The 22441-nt window shown below is 40.7% G+C and overlaps 1 protein-coding gene across 5 annotated transcripts in view; it reads right to left on the bottom strand.

The window, feature by feature from the left end:
* STXBP6 (syntaxin binding protein 6) overlaps positions 1–22441 on the bottom strand; it is a 255513-nt gene that overhangs the window by 145075 nt on the left and 87997 nt on the right. Inside the window, exon 2 of one of the 5 annotated variants that reach the window (XM_025203083.1) lies at positions 20007–20087. The exons of the other annotated variants lie outside the window; for them this stretch is intronic. Within the exon in view, the coding sequence (XP_025058868.1) occupies positions 20007–20034 (28 nt within the window). The 5' untranslated portion in view covers positions 20035–20087. The remainder of the gene's footprint in view (positions 1–20006; positions 20088–22441) is intronic. 5 annotated transcript variants of the gene reach the window in all.

Here is a 22441-nt window from a genome sequence, read left to right as displayed (position 1 = left end):
AACAGAATGGCCAGCAAAATTCCGCAGAGCCCTAATTTTTTTTTTAAGTCCCTCAAACAGGTGAAAAGAAGTCTCTGTTGCTGCTCCTGGAGTACAGTCTGCCTGTGCTGGTGTAGGGAGGGGGGTGGGAGCAGCAGGTACAACCACACATGCACTATAGATCACTGGTCTGCATCCCCTTTATACAATTCTGGATTTACCCTTGGTGACCACTATTTATGATGGCTGTAGAAACTTATTGCAACCCTACAATTAGAGAGAGGCAGTAGAGGCACTGAAGCAAGAGGGGACATAAGTCATCTATAAAGAGAGATAGGCAGACAAAGTTCTTATGTCCTTAGACCAACACGGCTACAATCAACAACCCTATAAGAGAGACTGTTTTCATTTAATTTCCTCCATATTGCCCTCAGATTTCAGTGAGTCAAATATTATAGTTGCTACAGGGAAGGAGTAGAATCAGGACAGATACAAGATATATCCACTGGATGACTTTACATTAACTAAAAGACAGAGTTAAAAAAAAATATTTGAGAATCACTGGGCAACAAAGAGTTTTTTTTGTTTGTTTGTTTTTTGTTTGTTTTTTTAAAGAAAAGCTGCAATTTTGCCACCTTTATAGTTTTTGATTTAGAGATGGGGCTACTTCCAAAGTTAGGTACTGACAGTGAAAGCAAGGGAAGAAGAAACCAGGTCTGAGATGCTATAGGGGTTACATTAAGTAACTAAATTCTAGCTGTATCAATTTATCCTCAGTGGAGCTGCAGTAGATTATTAGCTAACTGATGTTTTACAGCTATATCACTAACAACAGACATTTAAAGTGATGAAAGACTACACAACTTTTCTATCCCTATACCTTTGTCAAACTGTCCAGATATAACAGGTTTAAGTTTAAAAAAAACAGACTGCTACCTTGGAGGAAGGTTTTATGTTTCCTCTGTGAGATAATGAGCACCTTCAAGGCATCAAGCTTTTGTTCAAATTCACATAGCAACACACATTAGTAGCACACACATCCTAAAGACAGGAAAGTCATTTGATGTGATATTTTCATCCACAAAGGCAATGGATCTTTACTTAAATCCTGCTGTGGCATTTAGAAGAAACAGCAACTGTCAAAAAAAACTGAAGATACCATTTTGTTCTCTCATGTTTTACCTACTACATAATTTACCAAACACTCAGGATCAACAATTTTCTTGGGGAGGCTGAAACCAAGGTGGTATTTAAGAACAAGTTGTGATGCAGCACAGAAAAATGAATTTATTTAATTGCTAATTAAAGTGTCCTTACTTTGAAGGGTGTGTATCTGGTAGGGTCTTTTATTGGCTCAAGGTCGGTATGAATTCTCAGCAGACTTACCTGTGGGTACTGCTGCTTGCTAACATTTTCTTTGTAAAAAGAAGGTTGGCTCTAATCCTGAGCTTTTGCCAAATAGGAAAAAAAAACAGACCAGTTCCCAGGAGGATTTTGGTAGCTTTTTTCTGGTTTAGCTTCTAAAAAAGACCAGTTTGCGGTCATTGTTAAGAAACAACAGTGAAGGCTTCTGTGTAAACTGAGGCTGCTGAACTTCGCACCTCATAAACTGGGTGAATTTTAAATATATACACCTATTTGTGTTGACAGCTAATTTGCAATTCATGCAAACAAGATTTACTTTGCCTGGTAAACTCAGTATTATCCAATTTATTGTATATATTTATTATACGTATGAGATAACACTATTTATAATGTTGATTCAAATCATATCTACCTTACAACCACACTTATTTAAGACAGTATATCCTTTTCCTTCTTAAACATATACCACTGCAAAAAACAAAAAATAATAATGAGCAAAAAGATGTAAACATTTTTCAGATTTTTTTTTTATTATTATTATTAACTGTCTTGGGCATTTAGAAGTCCAGTCTAGAGAGACTTGGACTTCTTAAGTGCTTAAATTACTTTTAAAAAGAAATAAAAGCATAGACTAGACTTTATTCTAGGTATCACTATTAAACTAACACTTAGGTTGCCAAGATCTTTTGAAAGGTGCTGTGAGGTGTGAAGAGATAACTGCAGGCTCAGGCGCATCTAAATTCGTTTTTGAAATGGGGTGCTGCTCTATTTACAAATTTTGTGGAGAGGTGGCTCCACTATAAAAAGGTTGAGAACCACTGAGCTAATACAAAGCCTTAAATCTATTGCAAAGTGGGGAGAAAAGCACTAAAACAAGATTTGTGGAATTGTCAGGAGGTAAATTACAGTCATTGTCTTGTAGGAAGGAACTCGCCCCCATCTGCCTATTTTAAAATAGTTTATTGACTTTTCTGGTTCCTATTATATTTTAAGCCTACACTTGTGATTTGGACTCTGATCTTTCAGCATTTTATTCATTTTTCTTATACACTTTAATCAATGGCCACTAAAATTTATGCCATCTTAATGTATAAGATTAAAATAGCAATATTTTACATTGGTAAATTGTCCTGCTCAGAGCTATCATCAAGCACATTTCCTTTCACAACTATAAAGTGCAAGCTCTGAATAACTAGTGTTGACCTAAGAAATCTACCACATTTCTAATTCAACCTAATAGCTAGCCATGTACCATCAAGCAAATAAGCATAATAGCAATTTCTGTTCAAGGGGAATATCCATTCCTCATTCTACTTCAGGGAAAGACAAACTTGAGTCTTCAGTAAAACTGCTATCTCCATGGCTTAAAAAATTATGGCTTATCAGTGGTTACCATTTTCCTGCTGTCACAAGTTTCCCATAAGAAGCCTGTCCTGCCACACATGAGCACAAGATCACTGGGATGATAATTCTCTTGCTGCACTTGAGGCTTGGGGCTAGCTCCTGAGCTGCTGCCCAAAGCACCCTGCCCTGATTTGATTTCTGGTCAGTTTGTAAGCACTTGGTTATGTAGCAAAAAATTGGGCAAGGGTGCCCTTGGCTTGATTGCTCAACTTATTCCATCTGCCCTAAGAAACAGAGGCTATGGACAGGTGTTCATTTCTTCCCAAGCGAAGTAGCAAACAGGCATTCCAGCCTGCAGATGCTTCCTCTCGCCTCCTCCCCATACCTTCCCAGGAGTGGGGGCACACTGGTCTGGGAAGGATGCAGGCAATGCTGTACTTAGACTCTCCCCAATCAAGGAAGTGTTGAGTATACAGGAATTCATTCTAGTGGGAGAAATTCTCTGGCAAGCAAAATCTTCTAGGCATTCAGGAAGACTGTTTGCAGATGAGATATGTTTTCTTCATAAGAAACTGCATGAACACCTGTACAATTTTTACTAGGAGAGCAGTGATTCTCCTTGCAGAAACATAACATCTGTACCTGACATAAGTAAGCTGCAGTTGGAGATGCAAGCGTGAAGCAGTCTGATTGGATGATATGAAACAACACATTTTTACTACTTAAGTGCTATTAGTACATCAGAGTACTAATAGCAAGTGACTAGATTGGGGCTGTACTATCCTTTTGCATCCATTGCATTTTCTTCTGTACTTAAAGACAGCAAAGGTAGCTTTTGATTTTGGAAAGTCAAATAATTGATTATTTATTGTCAGTGGATGAGTTCATTAACAAAACATTATTTGTGTTAAAACAGAACAGGGATTTATGAATAGCAGTATAAAAACAGGCTGATTTAAACTGAACTAAAATAGCCTTTTTCCAGAGTCTCCAGACTTTACTGCCAGTACAATGTGGCTGACTAAAACAGGAGAAGGATGAACAAAATTAAAAGGTACAGGTAATGTTTTCAACTCACTGGTGGTATAACAATGAAAAAGGGCTAATGCCTGAGTATATGTCTAGAATCAAGGTGGTTCATTAATTTATCCCCACTTGTATTACAATACAGTGGATAGGACACAACCACCATTAAGATGGTATTAGTAAGTTATCTAGGTACATGAGACTAAAGATAGAGAAAAGACCTACTAGTATTATTCATAAGCTTCATAGGTCATTTTTAAAAATGCTGTGGAACTCTAGTGGGTAGAATATTCTGTTTTATAAAAGCTGCAAAAGCATTGATTGCCATTTTTCACATGGAGAAGGAACACACATTAAAATTATATGCAACTGAAAGCCAGAGAGGATTTTCAAGGAGACAAACAGCAATTAGGTGCATCTCCCCTACAGAAACAAACTACATAAACAACAACCTGGACTGGTTTCTGTTCCTCTCCCCCAATTAAAATACTCAAGTTACGATTAAATCAAACTTATTTAATTTATTAAGATTCCCTACAACTGTGTGCCATCAAGCCCAAGGTGTGGGTTGATTCTTCTGTATCCATAACTAAATCAGAAAGATAGCATTTCATGCTTCTGTTTTTTTTAAAACAAAGCTAACTTCCCTAAAGCTGAAGTAGTAGGTTTTAACATATCTGCACGTGCACATACTAAATCAACTTAAAATAAGGCAACTTAACGAAGTCACATTGGGGCATACACACATACAGCTCTTTGACATGGTGGCAGCCATCTTGTGAGCTAAGCTGATTTAATGAATGAGATACAAGATAATACACCTTAAAAGTATATTATCTTGCACCTCATTGGCTCCACATTCATGTGTATGCTCTGAAAGTTAAGTAGTCTTAAGAAAGTTAAGTTGGCTTAACCGGTCAGAAAGTTAGCACATGTGTATGCACCCTTTGAGGCCTCACTACCCCCACTTCCACTTGAGCTATCACCGTAGCCAGCAAAAACATTTGAGATGTATTTGGTATTTTAAGTAAACATGATCTGAAATATAGTATAGAACCTGAAAGCAGGCGACTAGTTTGTACAAGCAGAGTAGATGTAAACAATTGCGTTAACGGATTTAAGAAATATTTTTTTATTTTTGCAGCAACTTAAAGATTACCTGAATATCTTAACTTTCTATGCAAAGCCCAACATGTTCTTGAAGACACCTGGGGACACAGGGATTCAAAGCTGAAGGGGCAGAAACTGCACAATGATTATAAGCATGGCCTCATGATACATGAGCAGGCTGTTTGTTTAGTTGGCATTTTTTTGTGGGAGAATCTATTAATTGGAAATTCAATCAATCCTAGTGTTATACAGGGAAAAAACCTTTAGATTTTCTACTGCTGCTTATAAATCTAGGAGGAAATTAAATCGCTGGCCAGGAACCAGAGTGAAATATTGCCCCCCAGTCAAAGGAAGAAACTAGTACTAGGAATAACATTTTTTTGCATGTATTTTAACATGCATCAATCTTATGATGATAGTCTGTTAACTTTTGTCTTTGTTGCTGCCTGGTTATCCTGTGAAAGCCTGTTTACCAACCTACCACACCTGTATTAAAAAAATTACTCGCTGCAGTTCATTACCTCAAACTTTTTAATTCCTATAGCTTCTGTGGTAGCTCATGCCATGCCTGCCCAAGTTATGACTGTGTTTGTCAACTTAAGACTACAGATTTCCCTCACTTCATGCTGTACATGAGTTCCTGGAAAACTATGCATAACTTGAATTCGCATAAAGGGAACCCACTTTACAATGTAACAAATAGGGATAAGTTCCAAGACGTCAACTGTAATGACCCCCAGACCCATTTCTACTGCTTTTACAAGACAATTTTGGTACTCACCAGCAGCAGACAGTACAATGCTTTTGCCAGGCAGCTTCATGGCTCGCTGCTCCTAGGGTGCCACGCTGATGGGGCTGGACCAGCCTGGGCTACAGGGGCCAGCGCTGTGGAGGAGCCAGGCACGGGGCTGTCCCTGGGCTGGAGGCTTCACAGCAGCGCTGCCCCTCATGTGCGGTGCTGGCATGGAGGTGGGGAGGTAAGGAGTGGGCAGAGGGGGCAAGTCAGTCCCTGGCCACAGGTCCATGCTGCAGCCTGCACCGCCCACCCCTGCCACGCCCACAGAGGGACCTCCCCTCTGCCGCCAGCACTACACATGAGGGGTAGCATGAGGGCAGCACCCCTATGAAGACCACAGCCCAGGGACAGCCCCGTGCCTGGTTCCTCCACAGTGCCAGTAGGGGGGGGGGGGGGGTTCGGTGTTGGGAAGGCAGCACATGGCACCAGTCCCTGGCCTATGGTTTTACTCCCACAATGAGCTGCACAAAGCAGCTGACTGCAGGCTTCCACTATACCGATCACATAAGAGTGAATTTACCTCAAATATAACAAATTTTTGGTATAAGAAGGGTCATCGCATATGAGCAAATTTGCACATACAGAACCCCCATAAAGCGAGGGAAACCTGTACCGAATGCAAGCTATGTTGCATTCGCTTGACTTTGTCTATATAGGGCAGCTGACCAGAACAGCTATTGCAGAGTAATCTGCTGCACAGTAACCTGTGTGGGAACACAATGTCAGAATCCTTAGCACTATATTGTTATTATAATATAGGTTATTATACAATTGCTATTTCAGTTAATTTCCTAATTTAGGCAAGGCAAGCCTTAGAGGAAGGCTTTACGAAGCATCAAGTGCTTTAATACAATCTGCATATTGAGATTACAAAATTAGTGGTGGAAACAAATGAAGTAATTCATTATAAAAAAGAAAAAGAAGAATTGGGGTTGCCTAGCATGGATTTGTTGGAAAACTCATCATAGTTCCATTTTCTGCTTAAAATGGGATTTTTTTCAAAAGCATTCTCCTTCCATAATATCCATCCATCTCATTCCATTCTATGAAGATTTGCACGATACTTTTCTGATGGCTAAGGTTAGATTACTGAGCACACATTAGTTCGGCTTTCCTTCCTCCATATTTGCACTACTCCAGTCCTTAACTACCACCTTGAGTTTTAACAGCTAAAAAATAAATAAATAAATAAATAAAAATACTACAAAATAATATAAACACCACAAAAGAGCTTGGTATCACTGATAGTACTACAAAATTTACTCCCATTGTCTTCAAGTAGTCCTCTAGTTCAGTAATTTTAAAATTCTTAGCATTTGTTTTCTTACTCCAGCACTTTAAATTCCTCATTTTTCCACACTGTTAGCATCCATTTGTTCCACTGAAAAATACAGTTACTCTTGCCAAACTGTTTTGTCAGTATGTAGTAATTTCCTTGTGTTCAATAGTTTCTGTATTTCTAGCAGCAAGAATGATTTAAAAAAAAACAAACAAAACAACATTTTCTACTTTGTATTCTAATGGAATACAAAATTTGGTTTACGTTCATCTCAGTTTATTGCCTGGATGGCCCTTAGATGCCTATCATCTGTTATAGAGTGCTACTACATATGAGCAGTTACTTACACAGTGCTCATTCTAAACCATAACAAGGCTTGGATTTGCCCCACCTTTTGATATGGAGCCCACCTCTGTATTTTCTGGAATCATGCTGCACTTGGATACATCATTTTACCCTTCCTAGAACACACTATTGCACTGAGTTTTGAAAGCCCTACAGCAATGTATGGTGTATTTCAGGAAATACAAATCATACTCATGTTCCTAGAATTGAGCACTGATTGTAGTACAATGCATACATGTCACCAATGGGGCTGGCAGAGGTTTATTCTTTTATTACATGGCTATTAACTTCTGTCCTCATTAACCTTTACACGCGCGTTTCAAAACAACTTGTGCAACCTTTATTGTTTTTGTATTTACCTACCAAGCCTTGTGCTATGACACTGATTTGCAACGCTACTATCATTTCAACTTCAAAAATAAGTTATTTCTTCCACTACAAATCTATTCATCTGACGCAGTCCTATTCTATTCAAAGGTGGAATAAAACAAACTTACACGCCTTTGGCACATTGCTTTTTTTTTTTAGCAGACTTTAAATGCCATAAACCTGAAGAGCAATACTTATTTCAAATAATTATGTATTTTAATTATTAACACAAATTTGCAGTAATCATGTTCCAAGTTATACAGTTCCAGTCTCCCCAGAATTATGCCGCTCCATCATGGCTTATTCTGATTGCAGAAATTCTTCTGACTCAAAGTCTCTATAACTACTTAAAGAGAGTAAGATGAGAAGAAGCAGGGGATATACAAATCTCAGAAGTATGTTTTCTCTGCATTGGTATTTTAACAGTACATTTCAGTATATTAAGACTGTAATCAGGAGAGCCAACAGATTGAGAAACTATGGAATATCCAAATGAGAAAGCTTGTTGTAGTGTTGTCTTATAGTTGCACAAGCTCACAACTATTAACTTGATCTAGAGGGTCTGTGTAGTATGTGCATAACTGAACATTATACATGCTGAGCATTCTGTCAGGATTTTTACCTTGGACGATCCTGCATAGTTAAGCAATTCAGCATAGATAGGAAACAGCATACTTACATCTGCTTACAGCATGTTTGTTATTAATTCAATATATTAAATTTTGTTAACGCATATATTAATGGATTCGACTTATTCCCTTTATTATATCAAATTAAACCTTTTTTGACACATTACAACAAGCAACATGACTAAACTTAAAGATAACCCCGCCTCCCTGGCGTTTGGCCCTAGTCCTATAGATCTTATGCTTTTTTATATATATATCTTGTTTAGTTGGTCTGTAAGATGCATATCTGCACTGCCTTCTGCCTATGCTGCACGTACATCATGGACACCATACAATCTTCCAAGTTGGTTACTAAAAATAGGATTTAAACTCTAAAACTGAAAATAAATTACATTTCAATATTAGTCCAACAAGAAACAAATCTCAGTTACTTTGCTACCTTCTCCTTTGTGATAAAATTAGCTTCTAAATTAATGCACTGTTTCAACTTTCAAAAAAAATTGAGAGAGATTTCCAGATAATATTTCAGAAAACACAGACTAGCTAAAGGCCCAATATGACTGGTGGACATAAAATCTGCTTAGCAACAGGAAGCTTCTGTTCTCACAATGTGGTATATCAAGAAATCTGTACAGCCAATAATGAGACGCTGCTTAGTATAGTGGTTATAGCTGCATTCTTCAATTGTTGCATTCTGATTGTTTTACACTTGTGACATAAGCTGTCTGGAAGGCATCTCTAATAATGTCTTTTCATTCAAGATCTATCTACTCGCAAAAGTGCCTCATGGGAATGTGTCACCTCACAGGGGAACAACTTCATTCATGTCCTAACCCCAGATCATCAATGGGGTCTACTAAAGCCTATTTAATTGCAAGCAGCCTGATTAAATAGATGCAGTTTTTTATTATCATTTTAGATGTTGGCTGCAGCCAACGGAATAGGGAAGATGTTGGAGGGAAACAAAAGGAATACTTTTTGAAGTCAAGGATATGGGGGACTTATACTCTCAGTTTTGAAATTTAGCATTGCAAAGAAGGGAGTAGGTTGCAGTCCCTTTTCTCCTTACATATTAATTTTTCTTCTGTGGTTAAAACACAACAGTTTCCAGGAAGATGACAAAATCATATCAAAGAAGTGTGCATGTCCTCTGATAAGTGTCCCTTCAGAACAACTTCAACTTTCTCTGGGTTGATCCATGTATTAGTTATCAGTCAACTACCATGGTAGTTATCTATCACAGAAAAGAGACAATCAATCTTAAATAATACATTTGAATAGTGCTGACACTTGTTCAACTCAGCCACATGACACAACGTGATTAAAGTCCCCAGAGCACTACCTTCATTTTATGCGGAGATGCTATTCAAATTACTGAAGTTACAATAATGTCTGTGTATCAGCCCCTTCCATACTACATATTTTCTCCTTCAGTTGACGGTTCTAATAAAAGAATCCCAGTTCTAAGTATTAAGCTGTGAATAGGGCAGCAGTAAATGATCAGGTAGTATTACTTAAAAAAGATGTGCAAAGAACTACTTCTTATACTTTGAGCCCTGAAAATTGTCCCTTCTTCAAATATTGACCTGAATCCCTGAATTTAAGATGACCCTATAATTAGATTCTATACATGGCAAATTTATAAGTTTGTTATAATTTACCATGTAAATAATTTACTTATTGGAGGGTCATCTTAAATTCATACCTCCCCACCTCTGCAGTGGGGAAAGCAGTGGCAGGGGGAAGGTAGTAGGGGAAGCATGGAGGGGTGATCAAGCAGCTTGACCCCTACCCCACCACTTGCCCACCTCCTAACGGACCCAACCGTGCCTGACTCCCTGCCCTCCCTTACTTCTCATGCCCTGCAACCCCTCTTCCCCCTGCCCCCCATTTACCCTTGCGCTTCAGCTTTGGCACAACTCCTGCCTTGCTCCAGCCTTGGGAACAGAGAACACATTTGCTTCAGTTTCAGCCCCAGCCCAGCAGCAGCAGCGGTCAGGGCTGGAGCCACAGCAAGCTGCATGCCCCCACAATCTCCTACACAAATCCATGTTAATGGAAGGGAAAAAAGCCTGGTCTCAGATTTGTGCAAATATAGCAAGATCAGCTACAGGTTTGGGTGAAAGGTTTGGTTTTTTCATGATGTGGAACTTCTGTTATTCTATAAGCCTTTTAAAAGCAAACCCTAACCCATTAGTCTGTGGCCCAGAGCAGGAAAAGCAGCAAAACAAGAGTATCGACTCTGAATTTTAAGGATCTCAGTGAAGATCAGAATAGACACCAAAATAGTCACCTGTTTTCCTAGAAATATAAACTGTTTTCTCATTCTGTAGAAATCAGATTTGTTGAAAAGGAAGCCTTTGTTGACCATAAACAACAAAAATGGGAATGTCTTTGGAACGTTTTCCTTCATTATATGACTGCCTCTTCCACTATCCTATTCAGAAAACTTTTGTCAAGTCAGTGGTATTTTCTTCCTCTGTATACACACTTGTCCTCTCCCCCCCACAACCCTCATTCAAACTGTGCTCAATAATAACTAATTCACTTCCTAAGAATCTAAACAATGAGAAAAAATGGAAGACATCTGAGCTGTACTACTGTATAGTAGACAGACTAAGAAAGGGAAGAGAGTCAGAAAATGAAACACATAGAAGAGGCCCTGTTAGGATGATCCAAGAACTGTGGCCATTTTAAAGACTGCTGGTGAAGAAATAAAATCAGTCAACTATGTTCCCTTCCACCCTTATCCTTTGGAAGGGGATAATCCCTGGTGCAATTAAGAATCATTTTAGATCATGCCTTTAACAAAAGGAGTTCCACTTCCTGTGACAAATTTCCCTCTTAATTTTAGATCTCAAATACCTGCATTTAATATAATTTTATATTTATTTTTATATATACATACACACACACACTATAATACACACGCACTATAATACACACATACTAATATATACACACACACGCACTATAACACACACACACGCACACTAATACACCCCCCGCACGATAATACACACACTAATACACACACACACACTAATACACACACCTCCGCACGATAATACACACACAAATACACACACAAATATACACACACACACTATAATACACCCACACTAATATATACACGCACAATAATACACCCACACTAATATATATACACACACTATAATACACACGCACATATATACACACGATAATACACCCACACTAATATATATACACACTATAATACACCCACACACACTATAATACACCCACACTAATACATATACACCCACACTAATACACACACTAACACACACTAATATATACACACACTAATATATACACACAAACACACACTAACACACTATAACACGCACACACATACACACACTATAACTCACACACTATAACACACAAACACACACTATAACACATAACACACACACTATAACACTAACACAAATACACACACTAACACACAAATACACACACTATAACAAACTATAACACACAAATACACACACTATAAAACAAATACACACTATAACACACTATAACACACTAACACAAATACACACGCTATAACACAAATACACACTATAACACACTAACAAATACACACAAAATAACAAATACACACACTATAACAAACACACTATAACACACAAATACACACACTAACACAAATACACGCACACTATAACAAACACTAACAAACACACTAACACAAATACACACACACTAACACAAATACACTATAACACAAACACACACTATAACACACTGTAACACACAAACACACACTGTAACACACAAACACACACAATAACATAAATACACACTATAACACACAAACACACACACTATAACAAACACACACTATAACAAACACACACAAATACACACAAATACACAATCACACACACTATAACACACACACACACACACACACACACACTATAACACGTCATAACCCACCGATTTTAAGTGCCTCGGCACGATGAAATTTTCCTGCCACATGAGAGTCTCTGTGCACAGCAGAAGTTTTCTGCTGCAACAGAAAACCCCGGTGCAAGAGAGTTCCCACCATTCGTATGCAAATTTGTGTCCTATCATTGGCCAATTCTAAATTATTCCTACGTGGCGGCTAGCGATTGGCTTGTTAGCCGTATAGAATTCTGTGCGACTTCCGCCCAAGTCGGAGAACTTTGAGCACGCTGCAGAGTGACTTAAGAGAATTCCTGACTCGTGGCAGAGCGAATCAATAGCCTGATCAACTATCGATTTTTCTCCCCGCCACCGAATGCTATCCCTCGACGTACCCCTTTTCCTGCATGCCTGGTTCGTTTACGGATTCGCTGGCCCGGGTTTTGCCAGCTGGAGCAACTCGTGTAATTATTTAAGCGATTGGACCACCTGCGTCGCGGCTACTAGCGGCGTAAGTAAAGTCTTTTTGCAACCAATACGTTTTGTCTGCCTCTCCATTCACCAGCCCGCCCAATGGCCGAGCAATTTGTAGATCACCTCAAGTCAGCTCCGGCCGTCTGAGACAACACACACACGCACACACACACACACACACACTATAATACACACACTAATACACACACACACACACCAATACACATATACACACTAATACACACACACACACACACACACCAATACACATATACACACTAATACACACACACACACACACACACCAATACACATATACACACTAATACACACACACACACACACACACCAATACACATATACACACTAATACACACACACACACACACACACCAATACACATATACACACTAATACACACACACACACACACACACCAATACACATATACACACTAATACACACACACACACACACACACCAATACACATATACACACTAATACACACACACACACACACACACCAATACACATATACACACTAATACACACACACACACACACACACCAATACACATATACACACTAATACACACACACACACACACACACCCACACACACTATAATACACACACTAATACACACACACACACACCAATACACATATACACACTAATACACACACACACACACACACACCAATACACATATACACACTAATACACACTAATGTATATACACACTAATACACACACACACACAATAATACACACACTAACACACACTAATGTATATACACACTAATACACACAATAACACACACACACACACAATGTATATACACACTAATATACACACACACTATAATACACACACACACACACACTAACACACACTAATACACACACACTCACACACTATAATATATTACACACTATAATATATTAAATTACTGTATTAAATACCTGCATTTAATTTAAGCTATATAAATTATGCATAAAAGAATGCTTCCCTATATACTATGATGGACTAAAACTCTGGTAAACAAGGCTTAAATGGCAGAAGAATAATATACATAAAGTCCCACAGTATGTCCATGGAAAAAGTATCTCCCCAGCAATTTTCAATGTTGCAAAATGCAACCATTATTTCTCTCAGGTTTTAATTCTCATTGAATTCACCTATGCTAATATATACATGAATAAAAAGGATTTCTAGAAAACACCAGTTACATTCCTTGAAAAGACAAAAAATATCAATAGTAGCATTCTTTTTGCCCTTCCTTCCGTTTTCATCTTTCCTTGACTCTTAAATCACAAACCAGAATTCTACACACATTGTTTGGATATATTTTGAGTAACTAGAATTGTTCTTTTTCTGAGGGATCTTCCTCCCTTTCCCGCAAGCCTTTCGGTCACGCAGACATAGTAACCAGCTCAGGCTCAGCTCCACAGGGCAATAATGCCAGATCTCATAAAACAAATTTTGACAAAGCAGTCTCATTCTGAACAGATCTTTCATTTTAGCAAATTCCTGTCTGCACTTGGTAACAATTTATCACTTTTATATTCTTAGATTCAGTCTTCTGAGAAATTCTCCACTGCTCATATTAACTCAAAGGATTTATTTTTGATAAGTATATGTATCGTGAGCAAAGGACTTATTGGAACATAAACTATGTTTGGAGTAGGGTTGAAAGGCTAAGAGTGAGGAACAGCAAAGAAATGCCTGTTAAAATTAAAACTTTTGACATAAGGTCTGACCTTCACTGTTTTAATCTTACAATGTCATCTACCAAGTAACCCCTTTTAAAGCTGAAAAAATCCATTAAAAATACACTCCATGTACAAGAATGCGTGAAAAGTAGTTTGCCTTATAACATACAGCAACACTGGAGGAGTACAAACACATTTCAACCGCTGGAATCACAGTTCCACTCGTTGAAATGCATTCACAGCCCTTCAGCTGAAGGAAACATGGCCAGCATGGCAGAAACCTCTATTACACTGGATGAGGATGAACTCGTTTCCGAATACAGTTCCTCAGATTAATGGAATTCTTGTACACTTACCCCATTCAAACATATCTAGCAATGTTTTCTGGCATCCATGCTCCTGTCCTCTCTTCAACTCTTCCCTCCAGGGAGATGCTCCTCGATTAGGGCTGCAACCCCTGACAGCTGAGAGGCTGGGAAAGCCTGACCCCACAGCTATACAGCTGTCAGGGGAAAGAGACCTGCCAGCATCGGACCTTCACCCCTGCCTTTTTCAGAGCCACCCAACCCTCCCACTGCCAGTCCTTGCTCCCACTGTTCTCAGAGACCCCTTGCACAGACACTGCCAACCCCTGTGCCTGGTATTCCTGGAGCCATGACCCCTCCACCCCCACTATTGACACTGACTGGCATGAAGGGCTGCAGGTGCCAGTTTGAAGTACCCTGAACCCCGCATTGCATTTCACTGCCCTCAAAAGCCCACAGCACCGCAGGTAGGGCTGTGCAGGGGAAAAGCTTCCACAGCAGGGCTCGACTGCCCTGAGCTCTGGCTGCAATGGCAAAGCTTCCCACAACGAGAGCCCCTGCAGCCCTGAGGGCAAAACTCCCTCCACTGCAGCCACAGCCTCAGTTCTGGCTAGAGTGGTGGGGTACAAACTCTTTCCAAAGACAACAGATCCCCTCTGGGTCAGTTACCTGACAGCTGAAGGAGGGAAGGGGTGCCATTAGGAGCAGGGGCATGGTCCCTTGGGTCCACCAGCCCCAAGGTGTGTCCTCACCTTTTTGTCACCAGGCAGACCGGGGAATTTGCAAAGCACACTGGTGTCGGGAATCAGAGCAGGGGCCGGTCAGCTGCTTGCTGACTCCCGGAGCCGGGCCGTAAACCTTTCGCCTCAACAGGCGGGTAGTGATGAATGGGGTGAAATTAACCAGGCACAGACGCGTGTTGGTTACAGGAGATCGTTTACTTACGTCGCCCAGATAGTGAAGTACGACGCAGGCAGAAGACTTGCGTTGTTTACATTCGAGTGTGTCTTAGATTATAATCGATCGTGAATATGACGAACGAGATACCGTAAACGACCGCACGGGCCTGCAGGAGGGTTGGGGGTACGTCCGGGAGCCGCGTTGACGTGAAGAGATTGATGATTGATCAAGTCACCAATTTACTCTGATGCTTGTGTTCAGAGGTCTTCGATTTAGGCGGAAGTTGTTAAACTATTTATAGACAGAGGTAACTAACAGAGGTGTCCAATGATGGACTGCTATGTGGAATCTTTAATTATCTGGCAAGCAGCAGTTCTTTGTGCTCTCAGGTTGCTATCAGGTTACAAGGTAGTGGGTCAGGTTTTCTGTCTGATACGTGAGAGGGGTCTGAGCTTGCTTCTTGACCAATTGCAGGGATTTATGACAGGGCTATCCCCTTTTACTCTGACCAATCATAAATCACGCCTAAGTTTCGTTTCTTGGTTGTGATGTGGGCATAAATTTAAGTTTCTTGCTTGGATTTTTTTTTTTCCAGGAACTTCTGGACAGAGATTTCTTTAACCCTTAATTGACTGCTGTGTGCATCAATTGTTAGTGACATGGGCACTGATTAATTTGGTTGTGACAACTGGGATGCAGTTTCTGGGCCCCCTGCTACCCCACTTTCCCTCTCCACCACCCCATGCTGTTAGTGATGCAGGCTGTCTGCAGAGTGTGCAGCCAGTAGATCTGTACAAACCAGCCAGTATTCAATTTGGATTTAGCCGATTCAGGGGACAGTGATCTGATTTGGTGATTTGGATCACTGTCCCAAATCGATTCAGCCACATTGGATTTGAAAGATTTGGCGCTGATTCAGTTAGATTCAGCCATAGACTATAATGGGGAATCACTAACACACCTATAACTTTGTCACTTTTTTGCAGAATTGGATGAAAACAGCAGAGATGGTAGCCCCTTCTGAGGACATGAAGTCTGCCAGGTTTCAAGGAGATAGGTACAGGGGCTTCTGGGAAAGCGCACCTCAAACTGTTGAAAGCAAAACTCATGTCACTTGTGAGTGTTAACTGGGTTTCTGGTTGTAGCCGTGTTGGTCTAAGGAACAGGCAGGCAAGGTCCTTCGAGTAGATGTAATATCTTTTATTAGACCATTAGCAGCATCACCATGGTGATAGTGTTTTACTTCCTCGCCCTGGCTGATCTGCCTTCAACAGTGCTGTCAGGTAGCATACCAGGATCATCTGCCAACTCAAAATGATCCCACACTACACTACCCAGCCGCTTCTGGGTTGAAGGTGGGGATCCTGCCTTATCCCCCTCCTCAGCAGGCAGAGGCACAACAACAGGGGAAGCTCAGCCACCTGCCCCTACAACCTCCTCCAAGGTGCCTTCCAGAGAAGGAGACCTGCTTCTAGGGGAACTCTGAGGGGTGTGGAGCACAAACTCAGATTCCCCCTCCTTCCCCCGAATGTCCCTGGATATGGCACTCAGCTCCCCTGCTTCCAGATCCAGCTCCTCCTCTGGCACTGGGAGGTTCACCCTGGGAGTTGAAATTTGGGTGTAGGAGACTCATGTTGGTGCTGGTGGCTATTTCTGGTGTTAGTGGAGGGGGTGCAGGTGCAGGGACAAGTACTGCTCCCACCTCCTTGCTCCCACTAGCAGCAGAAGCTTCATGGCTGCTAGGGAAGAGGGTGCATCTAAGTCTGGGTCAGGGGAAACCTGCAGCTTTCCCCTTACCTGCTTTAGCTCCTCTCACTCCCTTGCCAGAAGACCTGGCACCTGCCTTTCCAGCACACTTCATAACGTCTGCTTTGCTGTGCTAGAGAGTGTGTGTGTGTGTGTGTGTGTGTGTGTGTGTGTGTGTGTGTGTGTGTGTGTGTGTGTGTGTGTGTGTGTGTGAGAGATGCATCTAGTCTGAGTTTAATATATTACACACACATATTAAACACATACAAGATATGTGTGTGTGTAATATATCTGATATGTTTAATGTGTGTGTGTAATATATTAAACAAAGACAAGATGTATTGCACACACATATTAAGCAGATGTATTTCACACACTAAACAGATAGAAGATATATTACACACACACACACACACACACACACACACTAAACACATACAAGATATATTGCGCACACACAAACATATCTTGTATACGTTTAGCATGAGCGCGAGCATGAGCAAGAGCAGAAGAGATGCTTTCCTGCACAGTGATGGATGACATACTGCCAGGGAAAACCAGCTTTAAAAAAAATTTAAAAAAAAGTGTGGGGGGATAAAACAAAACAAGAACAAATGAGGGGATTTGGGGGGAAGAATAAGTTGACACAAATGGATAGGGATAAGTAAAGGGATTCTAGGCAAGGGTAATTAGTAAGGTGTATCCAATCCTTTACAAGAAGACAGACGAGCAAGAGACTGACCAGGAAACTAGCCAGTACCTTTGACACGTTGTTGCTTGCAGACAGACAACTCACAAAAGGCAGAGAAAGGCTTCACACACAGTCTTATATGCTATTTCTACTTCCCTCCCCAAGAACACTGCAACTGGAAGGGAACTCAGGGAAAGATTACAGTCACTGGCCAGCTACAGATGTCAATATCAGAGCGTTCTCCCCCCCCGCCCCCTCCCAGTTTCTGTTTCCCCACAGGACCACCTTCCGAATCACCGAATCGATTAGGATGCTTTGAATCTATTCGGAGCTTTTAATGGGTCTCTCGACTCGATTCGGATTTGAAGATTCAGCCGCCGAATCAGGCCCAATCTTCTCCGAATCAAAATCGGCAACCGAAGCTTCGCACACCCCTAGCAGCCAGCCCTGTGCCTGCTTGTCCAGCTTTCAAATGGTTTAAACTACATTGCTAAGCTTCACCTGGTTGGTTTAAACCTTTGCATGTGCCCATTTATGCAGATCACACCTGCACATATGTAAAAATTTCTGTAACACTTTTTATCACATTTTTAGTACATCATTCATCTGATATCAGAAAATGTCAAGTCTAAAGTTGTATGAAGCATACAGCTTTGACAACTTAAATCTGCATAAGGCTCTTCTAGCTGAATGGAGTCTACCTAACAGTTCTTCAATGCAACTTTCATTACAGTAATCCCAGTAGACTGCTATTTGGACTGTCCACTGTCATTTACTGTAATGGCAGATAAACAATTACCTAAACAATCTGAAAAATGGTAAAGTTAGAGTGCTCTAAAACCAATTGTATTAAACACACACACACACCCCCCCCCCCCCCATCCAAGTATTTAAAAAGGCCATCTGAACCCAATTCTGGTAGCCAGTTTAACAAAATAATTATCCTCTGCTTTTAAGATTTACATGAATTAAGTTACCCAATGGCATATCGTTTCTTCTGATTTTTGTGCTACAACCTATAGCTTAGAACACCAAAGAATCCAGGGGCTGGGTTAGGGGCTAAATGGGATCTGATCCCTAATGCCAACAATACTGCCTCCTGCCATGTCACACAGGATCAGAGAAAGGCCCCCAATCTTGGCATCCTGGTGTGCTAGAACTTTTAAAAACCAGGTGTACAGCCTAGCTGCGCACACTTTTTCTTTCTGGTATCCCAGGGCACAGGGATCCCTGAATCAGGAAGAGGCTTGTATGTACCAGGATCTTTAAAGCATATGTATGCAGCAGGCCAGGAGCTGGGAAGCAAGGCACTTTAAAATGCTGGCTCTCTGCCACCTGACATTTTAAAGTGCCTTACACCTCAGCTCCCAGGGAAGTCAATCAACCTGCTTACAGGGCAAAGCAATCAACCTGATGGGTCACAAGGAACCCCAGAGCTCCCACAACCCACTATTTTAAAGTGCCTTGACCATGGGGACTTCAGGGTAAGGCAAGGCAGGAAAGGCTGCTGGACCTGGGGGTTGAAAGGTTCCTGGAGTGGGGAGCTCCTTGGCTCCCTACCACCAAGTAACCTTCCCACCTGCTCCTGCAGCAGCCCATTTTCAACATCAGGACTGGGGCTGTCCTGGTCCTGGTGATGACCCCCTTCCCAATGCTATCTGTCAGCATAGAGGGGGTACTGCATATTCAATTTATGGTACCATACAAACTAATCATAAAAATGTTCCATATTCTGTGAAATATCTGTGTGGCTGGTGCACTACTATATGGCACCAAGACTGGCTGAAAGTGTGGCACTGGTACTATTTATTGACACAGTTAACTCATTAATCACAGATTCAGTGTAACATGTGCAGAGGCTTTATCATAAACATGGTCTAAAAATAGGTTAATGTTTTCATTCATGCTAAATTAGTTTGTGGTTAGAAAAATCTCACTTCAAAACATCCTTATAATTCTTAGACAGCCATAAAGGTTCCAATAAAATGAGATTCAAAATTCTAAAATTACTTGTGATACGAGTGCTTATGACTTGCATTTTTTCTTCTCCTGTTCACTATTATCCTGGCCTATGCATGCTCCTGCCAGCATCTGTGAAAATTAAAAAGTGCATTTTAAGTAGCTAGCTGTTAACACTTCCCTGTTGGATTGAACAGTGTGAATCTCAGAAGAAATGTGTACGCTTTCCTTCTGCTATGAAAAAGTATAAACCATAAGTAAAATACCATCATTATGGTGCAATCACATATTTTTTTACTCTATAACTTGAAGCTTGCATCAATATCAATAAACATAACATAGTGAAATCAAAGCAGAGCATCCTAGCACCCCCCTAATACACAAAAGGACTTGTACTGAAATAAAAAATATGGATTAGCACAGTTTTTTCCCTTTAAAAGTAAGCTCAGTGGTAAATTAAATGTAATCATAACTAGACACAAGTGTAAAGAGTGAAAGAGCACTGTACTGATCAGCTCTCTTTCCAGGTGGCATAGCAAAGCAACACAATTTCAATTCCAGGTGGGAGCTTTCTGTCAACAATGTGCATTATGATGGAGATGAAGATGGAAAACAAAGTTGGAGCAATGACCTCAAATGGTTCTGTTTGATTCCCGTTGCTGGGAACCCTTGCTGACATGTCATGGAGAAGTCTCAGAACACTGATGAGCTTGTTTGGGCAGCCAGTTTTGGACAGAATTTTCCATAGAGCTTTGCAGTTTACAGAATTGAAGGTAGATGAAGGCCACATAGAAAAGTTGATTTTGCTCACAACACTTCTCCTGGATTTGACGTGCTGTAAAGATCACGTCCACAGTTCCTTGAGATGGTCTAAAGTTGTTTTGAGATTCTGGAAGAATTTCTTCCACAAGTGGGAGAAGGCAGTTAGTGAGGATACAAACAATGACTTTCCCAGCAGTGGCCAACAATGAGATACCTCAGTAGTTTCCCCCCTGAAAAGCTCCTACCTGGAATTGAAATTGTGTATAGGATGGACAGAAGACCCTTCAACCTCAACAGACTCAAGTCCAAAGCAAATACCATGACAATATCCATAATGGAGCTTCAGTATGCGGATGACAATGCTGTTATTGCTCAATCTGAAACGGACCACCAAACCATTCTTAATGTAGTCTCGGAAGTCTATGAGAGTATTGGCCTAGCTCTAAACATCAGGAAAATGCAAGTCTTTTACCAACCTGCTTCAAATGGAGAAACAAACCACCCCTCCATTCAAATCAACAGAGAATTGCTGGAGAACATGGATCACTTTGCCTACTTTGGAAGGTGTCTTTCATCAAAGGCAGACATTGACGCAGAAATACACCACATGAAATGTGCTAGCACAGTCTCTGGACGTCTCTGGACGTCTGAGTAAGCGTATTCTTAAATCATGACATCCTTGATGAAACGAAGCTCTTGGTTTATTGAGCCATTGTCATTCCAACTCTGCCATATGACTCAGAAACTTGAACCACATACAGAAGACATCTCAAGAGCTTGGAAAAGTACCACCAATGGTGCCTGCACAAGATCCTTCAAATTGGCTGGGAGGATAGCACTTAGCCAAAGCAAATTCCAACAGCATTGATCATCCAAAACCAACTTCGCTGGACAGGTCAAATTGTTCACATGCTTGACTCCCGCCTTCCAAAGAGAATCTTTTTCTCACAGCTGAAAGAAGGCCATCAAAGTAGAGGAGGGCAAAGAAAATGCTTTGAAGACACCCTGAAGGCAAACCTGAAGAGGTGCAACATTGACATCAACACTTGAGACCCTTGCTCAGGACTGACCAAAAAATGGAAGAAGACTCTTTGGGAGAGACCTCAACACTTTGAAACAGCTCATCAACCAGCAGAAGAGGAAAAAAGGAACAGGCAAAAAGAACACCAGAATATCCAATGCAGCAACACAGTGTCCATACCTACTGGAAACACCTGTCCTCACGGCAACAAGACGTGTGGATCTAGAACTGGGCTATGGAGCCACTTGCGGACTCACTATTAAGATCCTTAGAAGACAATCTTCCTCATTCACAAGTGACTGCCCATCATCATCATCAGTAAAGCAACACCTTTCTCTGATGCCTTCAGTTGGCAGTAGAAATCCTGCATCTGTCAGCTCTGAAAATTAAGCCCCATGGGAGCTTAATATATTCTTACCCAATCAAAGCAAAATTAAAAGCCACCACTGTATCTTCAAACCTTCTTTCCTATAGCCAAGGCTAAGAGGGCCTTTGCTAGGAGTTTATTCTGACATTAACTCAAAAACCTTGATTATATCTTCTTCTGCCCCTCTTCCAGTGGGACTACAGTTGTAATACATTCTATCTTCCTGCCTTGTACTCTTTCACTTCTAAGCACTTATTGCAGGGGTTTCCTCTTGCGATTATTTTTGTTGTACATATCCAGTACTTCCACCCTCTGTCTGGTACCATGCCCATGTAG

This window comes from Alligator sinensis, unplaced genomic scaffold (genome assembly GCF_000455745.1).
Source record: "Alligator sinensis unplaced genomic scaffold, ASM45574v1 scaffold83_1, whole genome shotgun sequence".
Taxonomy (NCBI): Eukaryota; Metazoa; Chordata; order Crocodylia; family Alligatoridae; genus Alligator; species Alligator sinensis.
Note: the sequence above shows the minus strand (reverse complement) of the source record. Positions and strands in the feature narration are given on the sequence as shown.